At 38.8% G+C, this 25,332-nt stretch overlaps 2 protein-coding genes across 6 annotated transcripts in view; one reads left to right on the top strand and one right to left on the bottom strand.

Annotated features, from left to right (window-relative positions):
* LOC126237240 (lactosylceramide 4-alpha-galactosyltransferase-like) overlaps positions 1-25,332 on the top strand; it is a 543,469-nt gene that overhangs the window by 508,340 nt on the left and 9,797 nt on the right. The window lies entirely within an intron of this gene.
* LOC126237238 (gastrula zinc finger protein XlCGF7.1-like) overlaps positions 17,315-25,332 on the bottom strand; it is a 103,329-nt gene continuing 95,311 nt past the window's right edge. For all 5 annotated transcript variants that reach the window (XM_049947136.1, XM_049947137.1, XM_049947139.1 and 2 more), the window contains one exon: positions 17,315-18,968. In XM_049947136.1, coding sequence (XP_049803093.1) covers positions 18,563-18,968 — 406 coding nt within the window. In that variant the 3' untranslated portion in view covers positions 17,315-18,562. The remainder of the gene's footprint in view (positions 18,969-25,332) is intronic.

The raw sequence follows: 25,332 nt of genomic DNA, 5'->3' as shown, positions 1-25,332 counted from the left end.
TATCAATTGCCAGGGTTGTGTTCCATATTGTCCCCCTGCCTCATTGCTTGTTAGCATATAGTGTCTACAAAAATTCTTTAAAACTGGAAAGACTGAATGATAAAAATATAATTACACAGCTAGCCATTAAAACTTGACACCAGGAAGCATAGCAAGTAAGGAAATTATATTTACTGTTTGTATACAGTACAGTAGGAAGAATACAAGATAAAAATTTTAGGTGATTTGGAAGTATACAGTGTGCAAAAATTTAGTACACAGAACTGCCACCTCTGGCAGCAACAATGATTCTAAAAAAGCAGGGCTGTGAATAGAACTAAGACTGGATGACAGATATCGGTATGTCATTGCACGCTGTTTCCACTCTGTGCTAGGGTTCATCAACTTTAAGCGGTGGCTTATCAGTTTCTGGGAAACCATGAACAGAGGTTTCCGATGGGCACAAGATATGAAAAATGTGCTGACAGGGGCAACAGTGTAACACACACTGAGTGAAAGTGGGACAGGAGAGTATGGGCAACATGGAGTTGTGGTTATCTTGTTGGAAGATAGTGTCACACATGCCTCAAAGATTAGGCACCACCAGCAATGTTGACATGGCAAAAATGTAACTGCTGCTGTCCAAATTAACAACTACACAAAACAAAACAGGTGATCATGTTGTGTACCCAATGGAATGCCTTTCCATTATGCAGGTGCTGCCCATAATAATGATGAATGCAATCTAGCAAAGTTCATTCTCCTCGGGGCATCCACGACACTGAACTGGGATTCTTCTGATAAGATGACAACATGTGTCCCCCTCTCCCTCAGATTTAGTGTTGTTACTGTGCACACCACTGACAAGGGGAAGGTCTGGCATGGGGTCACCGATTTTTATCAAGTTCTGGAAGGGTGTTTTGTATTAAAAATAAAGACACACATGTTTCCAATTTTTGCTACTCTCCCTAGTTCTTGAGAAACTGAGGTCAGAGTTCATATTTTCAATACTATACAACGAAATATCATCTCAAAACAGACATTTTTTACTATACAGCTTGAGCGAAAAAAGTATTTTGCAACTTTGGAATGTTATAGAAATTTATTGAGATAACTTACAGAATCAGTAGATGTGTCGCTTTGCAGCAAACAACCCTAAATTTCACATAAAAGTGTGCCATGTCATTCCACTTGTAATCAGTTTATTTGATTTTTCAGGTTGGCTAAATTTTTTGTAGGGAGGAACATACACACTGTCTTTAATGAAACCCCAGAGAAAGAAATTGACTGGCGTTAAGTCTGGCGATCAACGTGGCCATGTGATTGGCCCTTCATGGCCATTCCAACCTGGGAAGCAGTTATTGAGCAAACCTCTAACTTCTGTGAGGAAATGTGGTGGTGCAACACATTGCTGGTAGGAAAACCATCCCATCTTGGTTGACCTCATTGATCTGTGGAATTGGAACGTTTTCAAGCATATCGAAATGCAGAATACCAGTGACAGTTTTCTCCATGAAGAAGAAAGGGCTGTAAACTTTCAATTTGCTAAGGGGACAAAACACCTTAATTTTGGGGTTGTCATGAACATGTTCCAGGGTTGCATGTGGATTTTCACCGCCCCATATTCTGCAGTTGTGGGTGATTACCGGGCCTCTGATGTGAAATGTTGACTTTTCACTGACGATTATTGTGTTCAGCAATGTCTTGTCCTCTATCCAAGGCAACAGTTCCACAAATAATGCCCCACAAGCAACCTTCTTAAGCACTTGTCAAATGAAGTCACAAGCAGAATGTCCCTTCAGTATCTGTCAGAACATTTTTTCTGAAGTGCAGAGTCAACCCATAAATGATACAGTACAATGTCTTCATCTGACAAAACTTCATGTTACTACCTACACATTGTTAGGGAACCATATCAGAAACAAAGCAGTCTGCTTGCCTGTAGTAGAGAAAGGGCACATAGTTTTCAACAGCCTGCAGAATCCATAATAGTTCTGCACACTTGAAATAGAAATATAACTGTTAGCTGACACGAAGTTGGTGACATTGGCTGAGGCAACATCAGGTTGCTGTTGCTGGGAGGATGACGAACTGGCCATCAACCGCAAGAGCCTCAATTCACCACTTGCCACCATCTCATCAAGCATCAAGGGATAATCTTCATCACGCTGAGTTATCTTGCCAAATGACAGTGAGCATGAACCAGAAGTACTAGTGCCCTGAAGGCAATCAAATATCCCAATAAGACACTGTCATAACCTGTGTTAACCAGGTGGTTGTAATTAAACTTTCCCTATTTAACACACTATAACATGGAAACAAATTACTGTATGTGAATCAAACTAAATGTCCACAGTATGGGGTCCATGATTTCCATGCATCATAGTGCCACCGTCCAGTTCCAACTACAGTCACCAAGTGCCGTGTACAGTCATCGTGATTCATAGTCTCACACACCTGACCCATCGCAGTGCACATGTTGGAATGTCAAAATGAGCAGGGCATTATTGGTGAAGCTCTATTATCAAAACAACAGTAATCCTGCGGCTGCACTTCAAGTATGTCGCTGGCTGAAAGGATTATGGAAGGGTCCTCTTTCTCCAACTGTTGTGCGGAGTTGCAGAACTGAGCATTGTTCCGGTAAGAGGCTGATGACCGATTGCACCACAGATGGTTGATGAAATCGCTGTTGCTATGGCAGATGATGCTGCACACAATTCCTGATTGTCAGGCAGTGCAGGTGCTGTGTCACGACAGTTGAACACCCCATGTCCACTGTATGGAAGGTACTTCAAACCATTCTCAAATGGTATCTGTACAAAATCTATCTTGTACAGCATCTTGCACCACAGGACACACAGTGACATGTTGACTCCGCTCTCCATTTTCTTGCAAGGATTGAAGTTGACAATGGCTGGCCCTGGACCTTCCTATGGACAGACTAAGCTATTTTTTTCTCTGATGGGTGAGGTGGACACATACAATTGTCGATTGTGGGGCTCTTCAGCTCCAGTCACTGTGCATAAAGTTTCTCTGTATGGTGAGGCTTCACGGCTACGTCCATCATTAGCCCATTCTTTTCTGAACAGGTTGGTGCTCAAGGACCAAAGAAGTGCAGTGTGACTGGCCAGACTTGCTGCATTACACTTTGCCAGCACGTCACGCCTGCTCTACAGAAGAGAGACACATTGAACTCAACAGTTTTCATGCAAGATGGGACCTCACCACACATCGCTTATGAAGTTCATCAGCTTCTCCGAAAAACATTTGGAAATTACCGAATTATCAGCCAATCGTTTCCAAATGCTTGGCCAGCATGATCACCTGACCTCACTCCCTGTGATTTCTGGTTGTGGGGCTACCTGAAGGGCAGGTTTTATCAGGGGAGCTTTCACACATGTGCTGATCTGAAGTGTAGCATATAAAGAAACGTAGCCAGCATACCTATGGACGTGCTTTATTCTGCTTTGCAGAATGCAATCCTGTGGTTTCAGACTCTTCTGGACGCTGATGGCCACCATATTGAGTCCATTTTGTAGCAGTAATGGTACCAGTATCTAACGGTATGATGTGCCATAGCAGCACATTAAAAGTGTTTCAAGTTAACTGATTCTGCATTATTTCTCTTCCCCATGTCCTTGACATTAGTACTACCAAGTTTGGTACTTGTACAGTAATTACTTTCTGTGTTATAATATGTTAAACAGGGAATGTTTAACTATAACCACCATGTACTATCAGGGGAACAGTGTCATCCACAGGTAGGTATGTCTGGTTTGAGCACACGTGTGCAATGAAGGAAAGGATTAATGAAACCAACCCCATCCACTAAAGAACTGAGAGGAACAAAAACAAAACTTCCTGGCAGATTAAAACTGTGTGCCAGACAGAGACTTGAACTTTGGCCTTTGCCTTTCGCGGGAAAGTGCTCTACCATCTGAGCTACCCAAGCACAACTCACACTCTGTCCTCACAGCTTTAATTCTGCCAGTATCTCATCTTCTACCTTCCAAATTTCACACAAGCTCTCCTTGCAGAACTAGCACTCCTGGAAGTGAGGATATTGCAGAGACACGGCTTATCCACAGCCTAGGGGATGTTTCCAGAATGAAATTTTCACTCTGCTACAGAGTGAAAATTTCATTCTTGAGGAACAAAAATGCCATGAATGCCAGGCAGTAACATTTCTTGCCGATCCTCCCTCTTCTCTACAAAACCAATGGCAAGTTTCCATAATGAACATCAAAATCTGACATAAGAAAAGGAAAGGATAAGTTACATCAGCCCACACAAGAGGAAATCAAGAATGCCAGAATCTGGTGGTCACTTTGTGGTACCACCCTGCTGGAAAGGGTTCCCAGCTTGTCTGACATTCCTGTTCTCCTCGCTAACATTTTAAAGCATTACCAGAATACCCTTTTAATGGTATGACACATCGCCAATATGGAAAGGCAAAAACAACGCATTTGTCAAAAATAAAATCCCATTAGGGTCAGTGGAGGTATAGAAAGCATTGGGCAAGAATAAAAACACACTCTAGTGCTGGTTTAAGATACCCTTAGACTGTGAGGGGCTACACAAACATGGAGCAATGCCAGGTGACAACCTTACTCAAAACTTGCTGCTGAATGTCAGTCCTGGGTTCAAATACCAGCTCCAGAGTGGTGCTTTTCCTTTCCTTGAATTTTTCTCTCTTAAATGGCATCTTGTGGGCCTTGATGCCCTCAAACCTCCAGTCATTCAGTCACTCAGCACTGAATTTCACCTTGCCTTGTTTCACCATGATCTACAACCAGAATGCCACAAGAGCTGCCGCAGGACTAAGGACAGAAAACTCTTTGCTGACAAAGCTCCTGCAGTAGGCCAGTAAGCAAGAGCTGTGTGTATTCGAAGGTGAGTCAAAACACAGGTGAGTGGACAAATAGGGATCGCATCGGAGGGGAATACCCCCAGTGTTACGGAAAGACTTGTGAGATACAAGGGCTCTAGTTCAAATTGCAGCCTACCTTCACATTAGCTGGACACACATCAACAAATTTTCCCAATGGAGTATGAATATTTATGGTGGACTGTTGAATACCTGCAATTTCTGCCTGTGGGGTTTGTGGATGCCTGACCTTGAGCCCATACCCACAATTCTCGGGACTGGGGATCCAGCCTGACAGCCAGATACAGACACATGCAGACCTTGAAACTACCTTGGAACATGTCTTACAGGATTTTAAAGAAATTATTCGGTAAAAAATTTGTTTTTAAATTAGTTACAGCTTTGTATGTCAGCTTCATGATAACATACATACCGTTTCAATAATGGTCATAGTTATTGTGATATTTTGCATGTAAGTAATGTACTGTGTGAAATTCAAATTCATTGCAATGAAAACTAGGGGTTGCTATGAATTTGCATTTGATGCATATTTGACCATATATTGCTGTATACGAAATTTAGCTAATATATTGAATTTTTCTTGGAAGGAGATCAATATATAATTTAAATATCAAATGGATTGTATATAGCGTGTTCTCACACACGAGAATGAAATATTCACAATGTCCCTCATGTGTCAAACAGTTTGCGGCATTGAAATGAGAGATTGTGGCACAGAAAGAGAAGAATATTTTGCTATATAATAAACATGTGGAACTTTCTTATCTGCAATGATAACCAAGTAACTGCAGACATTTACAATGGAATGATGTACTTTTTTAAGTCTACAGTAACTGATGATACAAAAATTAGTGTGGCTTTGCAACAAGATAAGTGAAGAAATTTCACATTCATTTGTATATCAAGAATGTGAATTTTGTAAACTTTTGACCTGGATTGTCCTCAGTTTCTCATTTAATAAACAACTGTTTCAGGATTCTGCCACAATTGCAACTGGATTTGCATGATATGAGGAGACTTTGTGCAATTTACACTTTATTTTGCCAAAAGAAGCTAGTTTAAATATGTAGGTGTTGCTCAAAATATGCCACTGATATATGAGTGGCTTTCAGTTGCTTTAAGTGTAAAGAAGAGGCTGGATCAGTGACCACATCAAAAACTTAGATAATGGCACTGTGAAATATCTTGTTTGTGAAAATTGACACTTGAACACTGCATGAACAAGAATGTAAAGGAAATAGGGCATATAAAGATGTGGTTGAAACATTTCTACATTATATTCCAACTGTGGAGCACAGTGTCGTAAAACTGAACCATACACTTTGAAATTGATTTTTAGAAAAAAAAATCATTTGCATGACCATATTGTCTGTAGCTAATTTATAATAATTAAGTGTTTTTTAAATCTGTCAGTGCAATTACGGTACAGGAAACAATAGTACCAAACAAGAGACTACCTAAAAATTATGCAAGCAGATGGATGGCGTTTCCAGATGTGAGTGAAAATCAGACAGAACATAGCCTATTGTAAGTAGCATCAACATCTTTGATAACAAACTGTTTTTAGATGTAGAAAGAAAGCCATATTGTTAATATGTTTCATTACATACAACTGGTGATAATTTGTTTCAATAAAATGAAATGCGTTTAGTGACAAAAATATAGATTTTCTTTTAGCTGCAAAGGTCGATTTACAATGCATTCATTAAATGTCAGAAATAATCTCAGAAAGCTGTAAGCATCCTGAAAGAAGCATGAAAGGGGGAGGGGGGTTGAGTTGTATAAACCGACACTACAGTGAGCACCAACAAAATGTTGCTCGTACTTTTCTTTTTGAGAAATATATCAGCATATAGCGTACAAACTGCGAGTGACTGCCACTGTTTTCTTCGTAGCATCATTCATACTTTCTCTTGAATACATAAATTACTTTTAAAATGCGAAGATGTACTACAATGAATAAAATGCCTATAAACGTCACACTGTACAATGTTTTTGTAATGAGACACATTCACAATTCCTGAAATCCATTGCCCGTGGCCTCTGGCCTGTTGAGCATGCACTGCACGCCTGAGTCTGTGGATAAATCATAAAAATATGCTGATATGTGTCACAATAGAACACATCTGGCCTGTGCGCAAATCGGAGAGACTAGATCTGAAGAGCAGGGCCTGCACATTAGTGGGAAATAACAGACCTCAGATCAGTGTGCCTGATCCATCAGAGATACCTGCAGAACTGGCCAAGGGTTCTAGCTTGTCATGAAAGTTTGTTTGTGTGTGGCCAGCTATTCTCACAGGCTGTCTTATCAGTGAGAGTATTTGCTGCACACAGTTTGACTTCTCTTACAAAGTTATTCGTGCCTTTTGGCACCATGTTGTACAACTATTTATGGTTAATAACGAGGTGCGTGGTTTGAGAATGGGCGAGTCAGCTTGAAACCAGTAACCACTGCAGCAATAAACTGTGTATTCTCGCAACTGAGATGAACAAAAATACAGTTGCGGGCATACCATCTCAAAGTAGTGTACCTTGAATCGGCTGATTATTAACTTTGGATGCCACAATATATTAACAAAAAATTGTTTGTTTTTAGACAATCTTTCAATGTATAGCACTGAAAATACAGTTTCCCATCAACTTCAACCTTAATCTTTTAAAAAAAGCTAGAGAGTGGCTAGCAAAGGTCTGAAACATTTGTTTCTTTATTTTCAATACACAATGTCCTTGAAAAACTTTAATCAAAATCAGTGACCCACATGTCAGACCCTTCCCTTCTGAACCATATTTCCCTCTTCTGATGTGTCAAGGGAAACTACAATAGTGGTCATCGCCACACTGACATTCAGTCACGCTTTACCAGGGGATACTTGTTTTGTTGTAAACAAGCCCATTTCTTGTCCCAGGAACATGATGTGGCTGTAAAATCTTGCATGGCCGGGAGAACTCTATGTTTGTCCTCTTATGCTGTGGGTGCTGATCCTCCTTGGTACTGAATATGGCACTACTCAACCCACTGATTCCATATTTATGTGAGTGTCATGGGATACTGATCAATGCGACTAGCAATGTTGTGGAATGATACACTGCAGTTTCTATAGGGCATGATTCTGCTGTTATTGAATTCTGTCATTTGTTGGTAGGACTTTCTTCTTCTCATATAGCGCGTAATATGATCTCTCAACCAACCAACATTTAAGTGCAGTTTTTGAACATGAAACCTACTACGTAATCCATTTTTATGTGCGGAATGTAGTTGGTGTAAAACCTACCCTCTTTGTACAGTTGCACTGAAATGCTTATTTCCATATCCAAGCATATCAATGCTGATTTGAAATTTCTTGCATGGTGTCACATTTTTAATGGCCAGCAGTTTATCAGTTACATATTGAACAAAATATATTAATTTACCATATAGTTGAGATTCTGATTAGCACATCAAAATTGAAAACGTTGTTGAGCTATTGAAGGGTGCTCTTCTTTAGAGCTAATAATGACAATAGAACACACAATGTAGCATCACACAATATATCACGACTCAAATTTTAGCTCTACTTGTACGTAATTTATTTACAGGACAGTTTTCTAAAAATGGTTATTTGGGAAATAATATTACAACAGTGATACTGATAAGCATTTGGAAACTATGACAGTAAAAAAAAAGCTGTAAGTGATGTGACATGATTTGTTCCTGCAGAAATGACTAGATGCCTGGCATATATGACACTTTCAGTAGCATACTAACCTTAAAAGCAAGAACTGTTCTTACCTAAATAGAGACGTACCCAGTACAGACCCCATCTGATTCTAATCTCCTATCACCAGCTGTAACTAATACATTTTATACATTTAATATGCTGCAGCTAGTCTACTGACTTTTATGATCTTTGCAGTTCTTGGCATACAGTGCTCAGTCACCTGACTTTCTTCTTTGAAACAACCAGGCCATTGTTCACATTAATTTTGGACATTCCCTTTATAAGGTTCATCACCATTTTTCCCCTTCAGGCTTCGGTTCCTTATAGCGCATGGAAATATTTGTGATACTTGTCTCTAATGTAGTCAAGTACCCTCAAGAGTGTAAGACAGCCATTTCATCCTTTTCTTTCCACAAGGCCATCTTTGAACATTCAAGGCAATGGAAACTTCACAAAAAATGTACTGCTCTATTGTCTTAAATTTAAGGATCATAATTCATATTTAAGGATAAGTAATATTCACCAAGTTCCAACACTGCCTTCATTTAGTATATAAAGAATGTTTCTTGATGTACTGAAATCATTGTATTCCTTTAATTTGCTTTGTTTTAACATAATTTGACAAGTCTGTGCAGGTTAAACAGATATGAAAGTAAATTCTTTGATATATTTTTATAGGTTTTATAACAACTGTTTCATCACAATTTTTGTCTAGGTTTGCAAATTTTGACCCGGTTCAGAATATAGTTAAGTGAATTCAAAGTTAAGTGGGGTATTGTTGTATAGTAGTGACAGAGAAATTCTAAAATTCTTTTGAGTGAGTACCACAACATTAGACACTGTTGTTGAATGCCAAAACATGTATGTGAGAGATAGAGATGACCAGTGGGCTTATAACACAAAAACTGTAATGGAATCTAGGTTTGCATTTTTTAAATTGTAAGTCCATATTAAAGGTTGTAATTCTATAACAACCAGATGGCAGTACATTTGCATGAGCTATAAGTTTTCTAAGAGCCTGAAGCTAATTATGTTGTAAAGTAGAATCAGCATCATCAGCATTAGTTAGACAAAAAATACTGTCATCATAATAAGTGTACAGTTAAATCCTAAGATAGGGCCAGATATAGAGGAAGCTTGCAAATGGTGATGTGTTACTTTGACGTAACCTGCAAATGCAAAAGATAGCATCCATATAAGCACAGCAGTGCAGTAAATTAAGCAAAAAAAGCGTATTCACAAGCAGCAGCACCACAGACAGAAAGATGACAACAAAGGTCAGTATCTGATGGCCACTTTCACATTGTTACCTGGACTATAGTGCAGAAAGTGTATTTTGTTAGTGCTCAACTACTGCACTTAATGGAATGTTGATAGTGCTGTGTGTACAGACTATCTTTAGTATTCCACCATCATTGCATGTAAGCTTCAGATCAACAAAGAAAGGCAAGGAAGAGCACACTGCTCGTGGAATCACAGGTCTCAGAAGCAATTCTTGATGATACAGAGATGGCTATTGCAAACTATAGATTTTTGACAGCAGGAAACGTTACCACAGAATGACAACAGATGGCAGGAAGAAATGATAAGAGAATGACTTAAAATGAGTTGGAAAATGAAGAACCAATAAGAAAAGGGAAAATTAACAAAGAGAAAAAGAAGGAATAATGTGAGAAAGGAAATGAAAAACACAGAGACAGAGCAAGAAGAGAAAAGTATAAATTGCTTCAAATGGAAATTGAAAGAGATTATCAGTTATTTTGCTAAGTTGAACAAATCTCTCAGATATTTACATTTGTTTAATTGTTCAAATATCCCAGTTTGGACTATCAAAATAACATTTTTGGAAATATGAATAACCAGCTTCTTTCCCCAAAACTCATTTTTGTGAGTGCTTCAATAGGATTGTCTCCCATGAATCAGTGTAAGGCAATATTTGTATTTTATCTTTTAATTTTGTGCCTTTGTTTAGCTTTAAGATTATTTTTTCTGTGAGTATGGTGTGGAGAACTGGTGATAATTCTCCCTATTTAATGTTACAATGGGCACTAAAGCTACCTGTAATTAAATTTTTTATTTCCAGCCTGAAAACTGACTTTTTCTGCATATTTGTTGGTTTTTGTGGAATTCTGAATTATTTCATACTCTGCCACAAATAGTTTCTATTGATACTATTGGAGGCTCTTTTGAAGTCAACTAACAGTGTTTGTAGTTCTTGATTATACTCAAATTTCTTCTCAAACAGAAAGTAGGTCCTATTTCAACAGCATCACTAGTTGTCTGGATGATGGAGAAAATCATGAACTGAATTTTACGACAATACTGGAAAGTGACAATTGAAAAGATTCTTTCTTTCTTTCTTAATCAAGTACCCAGAAACCAATTTATGTAACTAAACAGTAACTATAAATGTTGTAAACATTAAAACATGCTACACTTTTGAGCCTTTATAACTTTACTTTCTGCCACTTTCATCACATTTTATGAATGTCTGAATTGCATTTTTTGGTGTCCTTACTTGTTTTGTTGCTCAAAAGACATTTGAACTTACCCAGCTAGCTAAGAAATTTATTCCTAGAGTACAAACCAGAACAAGTAGTTTAATGATTATTGTAATGTCACATGTTCATAATTGATGTTACCTTCACCTTCTTTGTTTGTTTACAGATGTTTTACTCACATAAATTTCACTAAAATTTGGTTCCAATATTTATTACACATTTAGTAATTCCTGATTCAACACTTCAAATACTGATGATAAAATATTTTCTTCTCACATTTTATACTTTGAAACTGTGCCTCAGTAAAAAATTTGGTTTCCTTTTTAAATATTTTTGTTAGATGCATTTTGTCTGTTATTGTACAGCTTCTTCACCAAGTATGTGGCAAAAATTTACTGTGCCACACATGGTAATATCTTTTAAGACTTCCATTGACAGTTACCTGTAGTTCATGTAATACAGTAATTCCTTGAAGTTGGATGGGCACCATTCACATCTCTCTCTACACCAGTAAATGATTCACTGTAAGTAGTTAATATTTTGTACTATTTGTTCTATTATTTTTATGTTGTTACTTTTCCTTGCTTCACTTACTGGCAGTTCGACTTTTCTCAATAACATCACCATTTTACCCTTCAGGAATTTCTTTTACAATTTATGTAATAACTGTTAGACATTTTCTAACTGCCTCAGTGGAAAAAATATGTGTGAAACAGTAAAGTGACAATTCCAATGGAGAAACCTGAAATTTTGTTGAAGACAACAGAACAAAATACAGGAAGTGAAGGGAACTGTTCCTAAGAAGTGCTCTCACAGCAGCCTATCAAAGAAAAGTGTTGGAAGGTGGACAAAATAAAGTTTCATTGAAATAATTAATTCAGAACTGTATGGCAATAAATAAGAAGGTTACAAACACAATGATATGGCTCCACAGCTTCTGAATGTTTATTTTAAATGAGCCTTCGGAATGTTTATCTTAAATGAGCAGGTAACATTGTCAAGATTTGGGTTATGCTTATCATGATACATAAAGTAACAGTTCAGTAGGTACTTCAAAACAACACTGAATTGTGTCACACAAGATTGGAGATAGAAATGCGACTAATCTAAATCGTACAGCCAGTAAGTGAGGCAATGAAATGATGTTGACTGTAGTAGCATAAGTGCAGTGGGAAAAACAGTACGGAAGAGAACAAAATACTTACAAAGAATCATTTACTGAGTGATCACTGATAATGGAGGAAGACAAGACAAGTGAATGGTATGGATATAATCATCATCAAACTTAAAAGGAAACTGAAGAAAAAGGATATATTACTTGAATTACGGTATCTATCACTGAAAGTCTTTAAGCGATATCACTACGTGTGGCACAATAAATTATGACCACATTCGTTGAAAAGAAGCAGATGCAGAAGTTGTGCAGTATCACAGAGAACTTTGCAACCTACATGATGTTATAGTATTGTATATAATTAATCTAATGAGTTTACTATCATAATTTTTTTGTTTAATGCGAAAGAGTGTTCTGTTTGTTTTTTACTTTTTATATGTACATCATCATGATCTGGTGAGTGCTGAAGGCTATACTTTGCATGACACGAGTTAACAAATTGCCAAATGCAATACCCAGACAATTAACATCCATCCACTGCAACAAGAAGTCTAAAGCTACACCACACATCCTATGGTGATTATGATCTAATAACGAAATAAATAATATTCAATGTAATGTATCTGAATATCACAATACTCTGAAAAGGATAGATTACTGCCTACCATAAAAAATTTTGAGTTACAGACAGGCACAACAAGACGACTGTTACAACTTGAGCTTTCAGCCAAAGCCTTCTTTAGAAAAGAAAACAAACACTCATTTACAAAAGCAAGCACACCTCATGCACACATCACTAGGCCTACTGTCTCCAGCAACTACAGCCAGAATGCAACTGGTATGTTGAATGAAAGCAGCTATCTTGAGTGAGGTGGGGAAGTGGGAGGGGGGGGAGAGAGGGTCGGCAGGATATTGGAGGGGGGAGGGAAGAGTGCTGTCTCGTGGAGTGTGCAAGGACTAGATGGTGGCAGGACAAGGCTGCCCAGCGAAGTGTAAGGGGAGGTTGTGGAGGAAGAGGGGGAATGGGGAGTGGAAAAGAGGAGCAGAGAAAGAGAAAAAGATCAGTGGGTGCCTTGGCAGAGAGCTGTGCACAATGAAGGTGAGAGAACATGAATTAGGAGGAGGTGACAGGACAGGGGGAAACTGTTGGGTAGAGGGTGTGGGAACAGTATGTTACTGTAAGCTGAGGCCAATATAACCACTCTTTTAATTGAGAACATTTTTGTCAGGCTTATTCACATATAGGGGAGAGTTGATCAATCATATCAGAAATAATTAATAGCATGGAAAGTGTTTTAATTAAAATTATCGATACATAATCTCTCATCAGAATAACGCCTGCAGCCAAGTAGCACCTCAGGGAAATCAAAGAGGGTTGAAAACAGCTACTTTTATTTCTAAATTATACTACATAAAACATGCAAGGGTATTGTTAGTTTTCTTGTTTTGTTTTCAGTGCTCTGAATAAGTCTACGTAGATGCGGTGTGCGATATAGCTGGCATTTCTGTGTGATATGCTACGGAAGGAATCAGAGCATTTTTATTAAGCTGCAAGAAAGGTGACTGTAGTCAATTTATATGGGACAGACTTTCATCGTAAGGTCATGAACTAAGAATATTTGAGGAATTGTGTGCGTGAGAGAATTGTGACTTAATAGCTACTTAACATTTCATTTCCAATCAGACAGAAACATACAAAATCAGAAACAGTGCAGATAAGTCTTAACATCAGAAATATGAAGTAGAAATAATAAATAACGCCCAAAGACGCTATTAACTATCTTGTTTTAGGAAACGCAGCTCCAAATGAAGGGTTATCGATTGTGCAAAAAATCAAAATTAATTATTATGACAACCTGAAATTCAGTTTCTATTACAGTGAATATGTTTGTGGCTGCTCCATCTGATGTGTAGATATATACAGTAGATAATGACATCAATATCTTACGTCAGGGAAGTCGATGACAGCAGGTCAACGGAGGGCGGCTACACCGGGATAATTTTGGAAGTGGTGATGATGAGGCTCTGGTTGTTTTTGTTATATTTGAAGTGCCACTGGGCTCTGCCCTTGTGACTTCAGAATGTGCTAGGGAATTTCATGAAGATGAGTGAGTGGGGTTATGTGTGTTTTTTCAGTGCGCGTAAATTTGTGTTTCATCTTTTTTTTGTGTGTTATTGGTCCCTAAAGTGATGCAAAAGGCTTAATTTTCGGCATCTGTGTGATACTTCTGGTGGTTCATGTCCTAAATTTTGTATGAGAAAGTGGGGTGAAGTTTGCGTTGTTTCGTAAAATTTTGTAGATTTGTTCTGAATAAGACTGTAAATGGTGGGTTGGCCTAAAAAGTCTCTTACGTGTGTATTGTGGGCATATCTGCCAGCACCTGAGATGACACGGAAAACTTTGTTCTGGGGACAGTGCAGTCTGGTTAGTGCTCTGTCTGACACCTTAGATCACACCGCCGAGCCATACAAGATGACTGGAAATATGAGCTGGCACCACAGGAAGAGTTTGCACAGTATGATTAATCCGTCACCTTTCAGGATGGGATACAATCTACAGAAAAGTGCACAGCCTTTGTTTCCTGCGGTGATGAGATGCCTGTTCCACATCAGGTGTCGGTCTATTTCATGGCCAAGTTTATTATTGAGCTTTTCCATGTCAATTCTCTGTTGTCAATGGTGAGTTATGATCAGGGAACTTGATTTTGGGATTGAAATAGTTTGCCTGGCACTTCGTGGGGTTGATAATTATTTTCCAATGATTTTTATTTTCTATGTCGAGATGGTGTTGTAGGTGGTGGTGTATATGGAGGAGGATGTGACTGCTTTAGTATATGGCAGTATCACTGGCATAGACAGCAGTCTCTCTACCAATCTGCCTTGGAATGTCATTTATGTATATAGTATAAAGGACAGGACCTATAACCAAGCATTGCAGGACTCCTGCCTCAATCTGCTGTGTCTGGATGGACTAGTCTCCATTCCTTACGAAGAACTGACATCCTGTAAAGAAGGAGTCGATGATCCAGATTACATGAACTGGGCACCTTATCTAATCTAGTTTATAGATTAGGCCATCATGCTGAATGCGGTCAAATGCTTTCTCTATGTCCAAGAACACTGTTCCTTGTTCTACAAATTGCAGGAATTGTTGGGTAGTGGAATGCTCGGTGCGGAAACGAAACTGTTCAGGCAGGTAGTGGAGAATGTGTTGTAAGTATACCTCCTATCTGTGCAGTTGAGAAAAGCAAGTGGTGGAGGGGAGGGTCCACACAGCCCAGCTTGTGAAGCAGCCATTGAAATCAAACATATTACGTTAAGCTGCATGTTGTGCCACAGGTTGGTGTACTTCACTCTTGGCCACAGTTTGGTGATTGCTCTTGATCCTGGTGGATAGCTGGTTGGTAGTCATTGCATTCGGCTATAGCAGCCAGAGAGAGCAATCATGTCTGCTTGAGGTGTGCTTGTGTGTGTGTGTGTGTGTGTGTGTGTGTGTGTGTGTGTGTGTGTGTGTGTGTGCTTGTGTGTGTGTGTGTGTGTGTGTGTGTGTGTGTGTGTGTGTTTTCTTTTGCGAAAGTTTTGACCAAAAGCTCAGTGTGTAACAGTCTTTTTCTTGTGCTCGTCTGCAACTCAGTGTGTTATCTGTACAATGAGTAGGTATATACCCTTTTCATAATATTTCTGTTATTGTGGCTAAACATTGATCATAATAAACCAAGCAAAAGTGTCTTATGAAACATAAGACATGTATATCCAAGAAGAAGATTATTTCACTTGTGTGTCTCATGAAATTTTAACCAACTTGTTAGATGCATATGAAAAGGGTGTTTAATTCTGGTAAGTGACAGGAGTCAGAAGTATATCTTTGACTTTATAAAAACTCAGATTTTGAGTATTTATAAAAGAATAAATTTGTGTTTCAAGGGCAGGAAAGAAATACAAGCTCTTTATTGATGAAAAGTTTACAATCAGATTACCTGGGAAATAATTATATGGCTTATTAATACTGGAAACTATTAATTTTAAGTGTAATTGCTAATGCAGAACGCAGCAATTCACCAATTTTGTTGATTGCCTACTTCAATAGCATTGCTGGTTGTCTGGACGATGGAGAAAATCAGTAACTGAATTTTAAGACAATATTGGATTGTGACCCAAGGAAAGAATTTTCCTTTCTTTACCATACTCTTTTGCAAATGATGTGAACCTAAGGATACTCACAAAATTACCAATACACTGTCAAACTGTATCAAGTAATGGAAAGCCCAGGATGCAATAACATTATTCTGAAAATTTATAGATTGCTGTACACCATGTTTTTCTACTTCAGAAGAAGCCAAAAAGGCTTAAATGTATAGCAGTCCTTTTGTTATGCCTGTTGTGTCTCCTCTTTGTGGCAAGTAGCAGGCTATCCTTTTTGTAATATTGTTGTTATTTCAAACTTTCGTAGATGAAGGGATAGCACATAGTCATAACATCATTAGTTATACCTCAATCAAAATAGCACTGTGATTGGGAGTTAAGCACGGGAGGGGTCTGTGTCAATTAATCCTTTCGCTGGATGTCGGGGATATATTTCCCACTAAATGTATTTCTTCACAGTGTTTAAGGGAATATGTGTTACCACTTCTGTACACTCCTGGCATCTAGTGGCACTCTGCTGCACCAGCTGATCTAGTGGCACTCTGCTGCACCAGCTGTAGTTTCTGTTTGTTGTGAAATATAGCCTTCAGGATTGTGGAAAGTATATATCCCACCAAACAACATTGTTCTAGTGGTTCTTGGGAAATATGGTTACCACCAAAGCAGTTTCTGTATACTTACCACAAAATTAGTCTGTCGTTTGTGGTCCTTCGGAAGCATACTTACCACCACCTTATGGGTTTCCCAAAGCTTTTGGGAATATGTCTTACCATCTCTGTTTATGCCTGATGTCTTGTGGTAGTACACTGCACCAAATGTATGAAAACTGCTACAACAATCTCCACTTCTGCAATATACATTATTGTGACTTGTATCAGCTCATACCATTATTGTTTCTATTCATATTGCAGAAAGTAAACTTTTTAAATAAAGTAAAAGAAAACATAAAAACAGAAAAACTGTTTATTATTTTTTACATGTAATTGCAACACATAACAGCTCACAAAAGGAAAATCCATTTGCAACCACTGTTTTAACACCTCATAAAGGTGCTATAATGATATATGGACCACCATAGTTTTTGGTCCTAAATCACAAAAATAAAATTATCAAAAAATAAATATAGTCAGCTGATCACAATTCAAATAGGATCGCAAAAAAAAGCACCTGCAAAAGGGTTAACATTTGTCCGAGCACACAATATGTCTGCGGCATTAATAGCTAGGCCTTTCATTCCAGACACAATCACACACTGCTGGTTAATGTGCAGTACATTGTTTTTTCAGGAGGATGGCAATAGTCTTATCACTTTTCTCTTCACTTCTGCTTAGCAGAGCAATACAACAGCAGTCAACAGAATGGAAGGCATGACCAAGCTCATTTTCTGAGTGGTTGTTGCTATGGTAGGTGTCCCATAACCAACTAACTGCCAAAAACTTTGTTATTTTGAGTCAGGTACATATTCTTTATCACAGTTTGACTTTCAAAAGGGACCTGTTTCACTACCCTCTCCTCTCTTAATCATAAGAAGATAAAGTAATTTATACAGTAATGTGTTTCACATAAGTCCAAGTTTATTTGAACCAGTTGGTAATTCTTTTATTTCTTGATACTTTGCATCCATACTGCTACTTTTCCAGTACCTATCAGTTGTTATTGTGTTTATTCCTCTCTTAATGGTGCTTTTTCACTAGTTTCTGTGCAGTTGTGTTTCTGTGCCGTTGTGCAATATTATTTTATTCTGTAGGCAAGCTGTTAATGAGTGTCTCATGCAGTACTTTTGTGAGAATGGCAGACTTCAACTTCTCCAAGCCTGTGCTATGTTCCCTTTTCTTTTTCTTTTTCTTTTTTTGCTGATGATTCGTATATTCTTCTGAAACAGTTTTATTTTCCACGTTCATGGCTCTTTTCCCGGTTAATTTTTCTTTCCACTTGTGTTGTTGTATTTCACGCTGGATACTTCAGAAATACTTGACATGTTATCTAATTCATTCTGTTTAAGTACCATATTTTTCTTTACCTTTGGAGCATCCATGTTTTTCATTTTACAGTGCCCACCAGAAACATGCACAGTCTCCTTTTAATTTATTTCTACTTTCACCGTATCTGTTGAAGCCACATGCAGTTCCTCATCTGATCTGCTGGCCAAAGATGATAAATCCAGAGAAGAGTAATTTCCAGAGATATCTTGAGAAAGTGATCCCATTTGTGAAATACATTTGTTATTACACACAGCTAATTATTCACTGTCACTGTTCACTCTATCCTCATATTCTGTAAGTGATGATAAATCTGCCAACGCTTCTAATAGAGCAATATTGATTCTTTCCCGTTTTCTGCGAGTTTTTGGATTTGCCCACCTAATGGCATGTTTATTTCTCCATTCTATGGATAAACTGGGAATTTCTTCATTATTATGCACTGAACTATGACCTTCGCTAGAATTCTTATGGACCCACCCAGAGGCATGTTTTTGTTTCCAGTGAGAAGCAAGTGCACCAAATGTCTTGCAAGTATGACTGCATTCGGGACACTTTCTTTCGGAAGGACCATGTTCTTCATGAATATGTTCCCTTAGTACAGTCTTAAGTTTGAATGATTTATCACAAATGGTACATACATACGGCTCAGCACCAGTGTGTATCCTGAAACAGAAATATTTCCTAATGTGACAAATCACAAAAAAATGCTACTTAAAAATGGTTGATCATAATGGTACACAGGCATTTACAAAACACTGAGCAAAAGATGCAATGTCAACTGTGCTGTGTAGTGCTACAACGATGAAAATTAATATTACAATGATGTCAAACCTTATTTTCACGATTTAAAGAAGTATTCATGATATTAAAAAATGTAATTATAATTTTATTATTTTCATTTTTGTGTTCAGTGTGCATGGAATAAATTAGCATTGTTTGTACTACGAAACTATATATGATTGTTAAAGGTTAAGCATGTAATAATTCGATGTAAGACATTTTGTTGAGTCTGAATTTTGTTCTCGTACTGGTCAGTAGAAAGGAAAAGTTCCTTAATTGATGTGAAGGTATAAAGGCTGTAAAAAGGAGAGAGAGAGAAGGTAAATACAAGTTATTCAAAACAAGTATCTCCCAAGTGTAACGTCTTGTCATTTCCTATAACTAAAAATTGCAAGGTCTAATCTGAGCCTGTCCTGAATAACAGCGAAGAAAATTTATGTTAGCATATATTTTCTTCGTTTGATCACGGTTGTGATTCGCATGTTTCTTTTTGTTACGCGACGTGTTTTGAATATTTTCATTATACGCGCAAAAGTGCACACAGCTTTAATCGAACCTGCGTCTTTCAGAAACGATAACTTTTAATCAGTACAATTACGCAAATACTGTCTAAATCGCAACCGTGATCGCAAAAGTGTTTCCTGGACCAAATAATTCTTATAAAATGTGTATTCTCCAAAGCGAGCAGCATTGCACTATCGCTGACTCGCATCAATCGAAAGAGTAAAATCAATGCTTAAATAAAATTGCCACCTTTTAATAATTATTATTATCCCATTAAATAAATAAATAGCAATTCAGTGGCTAACCAATCAATAAACAGAGGGGGCAATTCAGCTGTTAAGATTAAATGCCAAATATCTGTACATACAATTAGTGGATGGTATTTCATTGTGGTTCAATGTTTTCTCACTATTCAATTTCTCTCTCCTGTAACACTGATTACACTTTTGAAGTATAACATTTCATAAAATTTATAACTAGCTGAGTACCCAGTGTTGTCTCGGTATACATTTATTTCCCTTTTATTAGTTGATCTCCGCTTCATCATTCTCCTATCTCTGACCACCTCCTCTTTCACTGCCCCTCTCAGTGGCCACCTCTTCCTACATCGCCCTCTCTCTATCCATCTCCTCCTGCCCCCCCCCCTTTCCTGGTGTCCACCCCTCCTGCCACCGCTCTCTGTCCAACTCCTCCTGCCCCCCCCCCCTCCCCCCTCTGTCCAGCTCCTCCTGCCCCCCATCTCTGTCCATCTCCTCCTCTTTCCTTTCTATGTCCATCTCCTCTTCTGCCCTCATCCTGCCCATCTCCTCCTCTTCCCTTTCTCTATCCATCTCTCGCTCCCCCTCTCTCTGTGCTGTACAGCGATATAATTTTGTAGGTACATTCAGTGGCATATGTGTATACCATGTGCTAAGTGTGTTGTGAATAGAATTAGTATCAAAGAAGTAATAAACTGAAATGTCATCCACAATGCAACAGTTTTTCACACATCTCAGTGTTTATGATGTCAATCTCCTGAAATATGAGTTGTACAATAACATAACTTTGCACATATATTCAGTACTACATGTGAACACTGTCTTCAAAATGCATTGTGACTCTCTATCTACATAATACAGTTAGTTGTATACAGGTAATTAAAATGTCGTGCCAGTTGCAACAGTTTTACTGTGTAAACAGAAAAAAATGTTGTAAGTGACCAACATTTTTTACCCTTTCATCATTACATAGCGGAAGTCAGCGTGAGAAAGTTTCAAAGATTTGAAATTATGTGTAAAATTTATTGCAAGTCTGGGTCTTCGCATGTTGCGGCCTTCACTTGTTTTTCCACCTTCACCCTTACCCCTCTCATAGATAGGTTGTTCTTAGCCCCACAGCGATTCTTTGCAGATAGTAGGTGATGTATGTACGATGTTCGGTTGAAGTTGGTCCAATGGTTTTTGAGGAGATGTGGAACGAACATAAGTACATACAATCCAATTCTAAATGAGCTAAAGCCTATTCACTGCCTCAAACTATGCTAAAGTTACCAACGAAAACCCCATGAAAATTCATCTAGTAGTTTTGGAGATTTGCCTGTTGAAGGACAAACACACAGACAACAGTTTTACTTATTTATTTTTGATTTGTAAATAACAGATTTCAGCTACAAGTCATCCTTGGCCAATTTTTATTGGCAGATCTAGATTTCAGCTGGCAACTAGCCATTCTCAATGCACTATCCTTTTTTGGTCAATGCATGTAATGCCTGTTGGTCTGGCTTTGTACACAGTTCATGGGGGGGGGAAATAGTGTTCCATGAACTGTGTACAAAGCCAGACCAACAGGCATTACATGCATTGACCAAAAAAGGATAGTGCATTGAGATTGGCTAGTTGCTAGCTGAAATCTAGATCTGCCAATAAAAATTCCAAAGGACAACTGATAGCTGAAATCTATTATTTACAAATCAAAATAACGGTCGCTGCGTGCAACAGACTCTGAATGGAGGGTAACCTGATATTTATTTTTGGTATAGATGATTATAATGAAGAAGAAGAAGAAGAAGAAGAAGAAGATGATGATGATTTGTGGCACGAAATATTAAAACACCCTGAATGACAAATTGAAAAACCAATCCTCTACACAGTTGCAGAACAATCAAAGCCTGTGGTTCAGACCCTCCACTTAGCTATGTACCATAGGTGCACAATAGGTCATTTCGATGATGCTACTGATGGTGCATTCTGCCTTCATATGACAAGCAAGACTGGCTGTCTTTACTATTTGAGGTAGACACCTGAAATCAGAGAGAAATTCTTCTGATTCAAAGTGACAAATATCATTAGTATGAACATGAGCCAACACCTGGAGTTGGCTGCTAACTCCGCTATTCATGGCATCCGAAAGGACCCATTCCTCATCCGAGATGACTCCCTCTCATATGCACACTGAACTTGCTTCCCTCCTTGCCAGCTGTATTCCTAGAGGGCCTCTAGTGAGCCTACCATTGAAGATCCCAACTACCAGGAATAGCACTTTTATGACGGCTTGGATGTTGCAGGCCGAGAGGCTTTCTCTGAAATAGGATAGGTGACTGCATCTGGCCCAAGATCTTTATAGTCACAGATGGCACCTGGAACATGTTTGTCAGATGAAATTGGTTGGCCTTTTGATCAGTCCACAGGAAAGTCTTTTGCTGCCTGCTGCACATGGGAACGTTGTCCTACTCAACCACGGGTGATGGCTGAGCCTCAGTGTAGACTGCAACTGGGGTAGACACAGTCATGCACCGAATGGAGGACATGTGAGAGGTGCTGGGTCTCACTTGGATCCCAATATCCCCCCTCCCCAAGGCATGCCCATTTGCAACAGCCTCAAGCCATGTGACTGAAGCACACACACGCACGAATGCAGGCGCACACGCACACACAAAGAAATTTACCAATTAAACTACTAAGCACACAGGTAGATCAAAGTAAGTCACTTCTGTTTGAAGCTAGTAAAAATCATCTGGAATTATGTTTATGTTGGGTAGATGACTGAATACCACTTTCAGAAGGGTGGAGAGGATCTTTGGTTTGATGTCCCTCCATTCCAGGAGGCATGATAGATAATCAGAGCCCTGGATAAAGACAGGGTTCAGTTGTTCTAATAGTCCAGGGTGATACTGGGTGATATGGGGTGGGGGGACACTCCTTTGTAATCAATTCTTGGTGCTGGAGGGAGGATTAGGGGTGAGGATATGGCCACAGGAAGTTTGTTTGCAGACTAGGTTTGGGGGTTAGTAGTGCTTGTCTGTGAAGGCATTTGTGAGACCTTCAGCATTTTGGACTAGGAAATTCTCATCATTGCAAATACTCTGCCCACAGGTGGACAGGCTGTATGGGAGCAATTGTTTGGTGCAGAGCGAGTGACAATTGTTGAAATGATGATAGTTTGATGGATAGTGGGTTTAATATGGACAGGGCAGAGGTGTGGCTGGAAGCATCGGAGAGGTGGTGAACATCCAGCACAGTGGCAATTTTGGGTTGAGGAGGACCAGGTGAAGTGAAAGGGAGAGTAGGTTTTAAGGTTGTTGAAGAATCTGGGTAGGATTTCTTGACCTTGAGTCCACATCGTGAAGATATCATCAATGAACCTGAACCAGATAAGCGATTTGGGATTTTGTGAGACTAGGAAGGTTTCTTATAAACAGCCCATAAAAAGACTGGCATAGGGAGGTGCCATGCAGGCACCCATGGTTGAGCCACTAATTTGTTTATGTACATTTCCCTCAAAGAAGTAGTAATTTTGTATGAGGACGTAGTTCATAAGATGTATGGAGGAATGAGGTAATGGGTTTCGAGTCTGTAGGACATTGGGAAAGGTAGTGTTCAACAGTGGCATGGTCATGGGGATGTGAAGAGAGAAGATTAAAATTCAATGTCCCATTGACAATGAGATCATCAGATGGAGCACAAGCTCAGATTAGGAAATGATGTGGAAGGAAATTGGCAGTGCGCATTCAAAGGAGGCATCCTGGGCATTACCTACAGCAATTTATGGAAAACCTAAGCCTGGATGGGGATTTGAAACAACATCCTCCTGAACAGGGGTTCAGTGTGCTAGCCACTGTGCCACTCCACTTTGAATGGACATGTGGTCTTTGTATACGGAGGTGGCATCAACAGTGACAACTAGGAATTCTGGAGGTAAAGGAGTGGAGATGGTGGAGACTGGGCAGAGGAAGTGGTTGTATCTTCAATATAAGAGGCTAGGTTTCAGGCAATTGGATGAAAATGTTGGTCCTCTTCAATCCGATGTGCCACCTTCCTGGACATTGACCTCCATCTCTCTGATGGCTCCATCCATAACTATGTCCATTTTAAACCCACTAACCATCAACAGTAGTCACATTTTGACAGCTGTTATTGCGTGAACACCAAAAAATTACTTCCATACAGCCTAGATACCCACAGACAGTGTATCTGCAATGAGAATTCCCTTGCCCAATGTGCTATACGCACGAAGGCCTTCACAACAAGCAGTACTCTCCAAACTTAAACCACAAACAGATTTCCCCATGCCATCTCCTCACACACCTCTGAATTTCCACCAACATAAAAAAAGCCACAAAGGGGCACCTTCCTCACCACCCAGTATCACCTAGACTGGAACAACTGAACCATATCGTTCACCAAGGCTCTGATTATTTATCATGCCCAGGAATGAAGGACATCCTACCCAAGTTCTTCCTCACTCCTCCTAAAGTGCCATTCTGTTGCCAACCCAACCTGCACAACACTGCGGTCCCTCCCTACACCACTCTCACTCCCAACCCTTTACCACAGGGTTGGATGAATCAGGTGCAAGACCTGGCCAACCCTGACTCCCCAGCACTTCCTGCTCCAGTCCTACAGATTTATCCTATACCACCAGAGGCAAGGCCACTTATGAAAGCAGCCACATCACATACCAACTCCGCTGTACTAATCACATGAAAATATTCAATACAAATTAAAATATGCTACACGAATGCAAAACACTGAACAGAAATTAAAATACCTTTTCTTATCATCTTGAGGCTGAACAGTGAATTTGATGTATACAGTTATTTCATGTAATAATAAAGAATTTTGCATGTCTGTATCAAATTTTAGTTTACTGTTATGCAATTCGTATTTAAAAATAAACGAGATTTCATTTCCATTAAAAATTATGATTTTTCATTTGCTAATTAATATTCTCATTTGACAATAGATAAAGACTTTAAATAAAAATTAAACAAGGAAACAACTTGCTACAAGTGGGTTTTGAGCCAAGGGCATTATACATGGATGCTTACATGCTACACCTTCAGCCAACAGCAGTTTCTTGAATGTGATCGAAATCTTTACACTAAACAGCTTTCAGAACTCTTGTAATCTTCAACGGCCATTTTTTCTTTATTTTCTCTTTTGCATTTGTTTGAGTATTGCATTGTAGTGATTTTGGAAATTTATGTGCAAGCACTAACCTTTGAATTCTTTAAGTGTGGAGAAAATTGGAGCGCACCACACTGTAAGGTTTCCTTGTTGAACTTATTATTGAACTTACTATGTTGCACTGACCAGACAATCGTAAAACAATTCAGTACAGGAAACATAGTAATGTTTTTTCAACTTTCTTGGCAGCTGGAAATCCCTATGGCATGAAGCTTTGCAAAACCCCTTACATTCCTCACCCTTCAACATTCATTACCTCAACTCTTCGAAATTTCTTCTTGAACACAATGTAATACCTA

Source organism: Schistocerca nitens, chromosome 2 (assembly GCF_023898315.1).
Source record: "Schistocerca nitens isolate TAMUIC-IGC-003100 chromosome 2, iqSchNite1.1, whole genome shotgun sequence".
In the NCBI taxonomy this organism is placed as follows: domain Eukaryota; kingdom Metazoa; phylum Arthropoda; class Insecta; order Orthoptera; family Acrididae; genus Schistocerca; species Schistocerca nitens.
The sequence above is the reverse complement of the archived record's forward strand: the minus strand, read 5'-3'. Positions and strand labels throughout refer to the sequence as shown.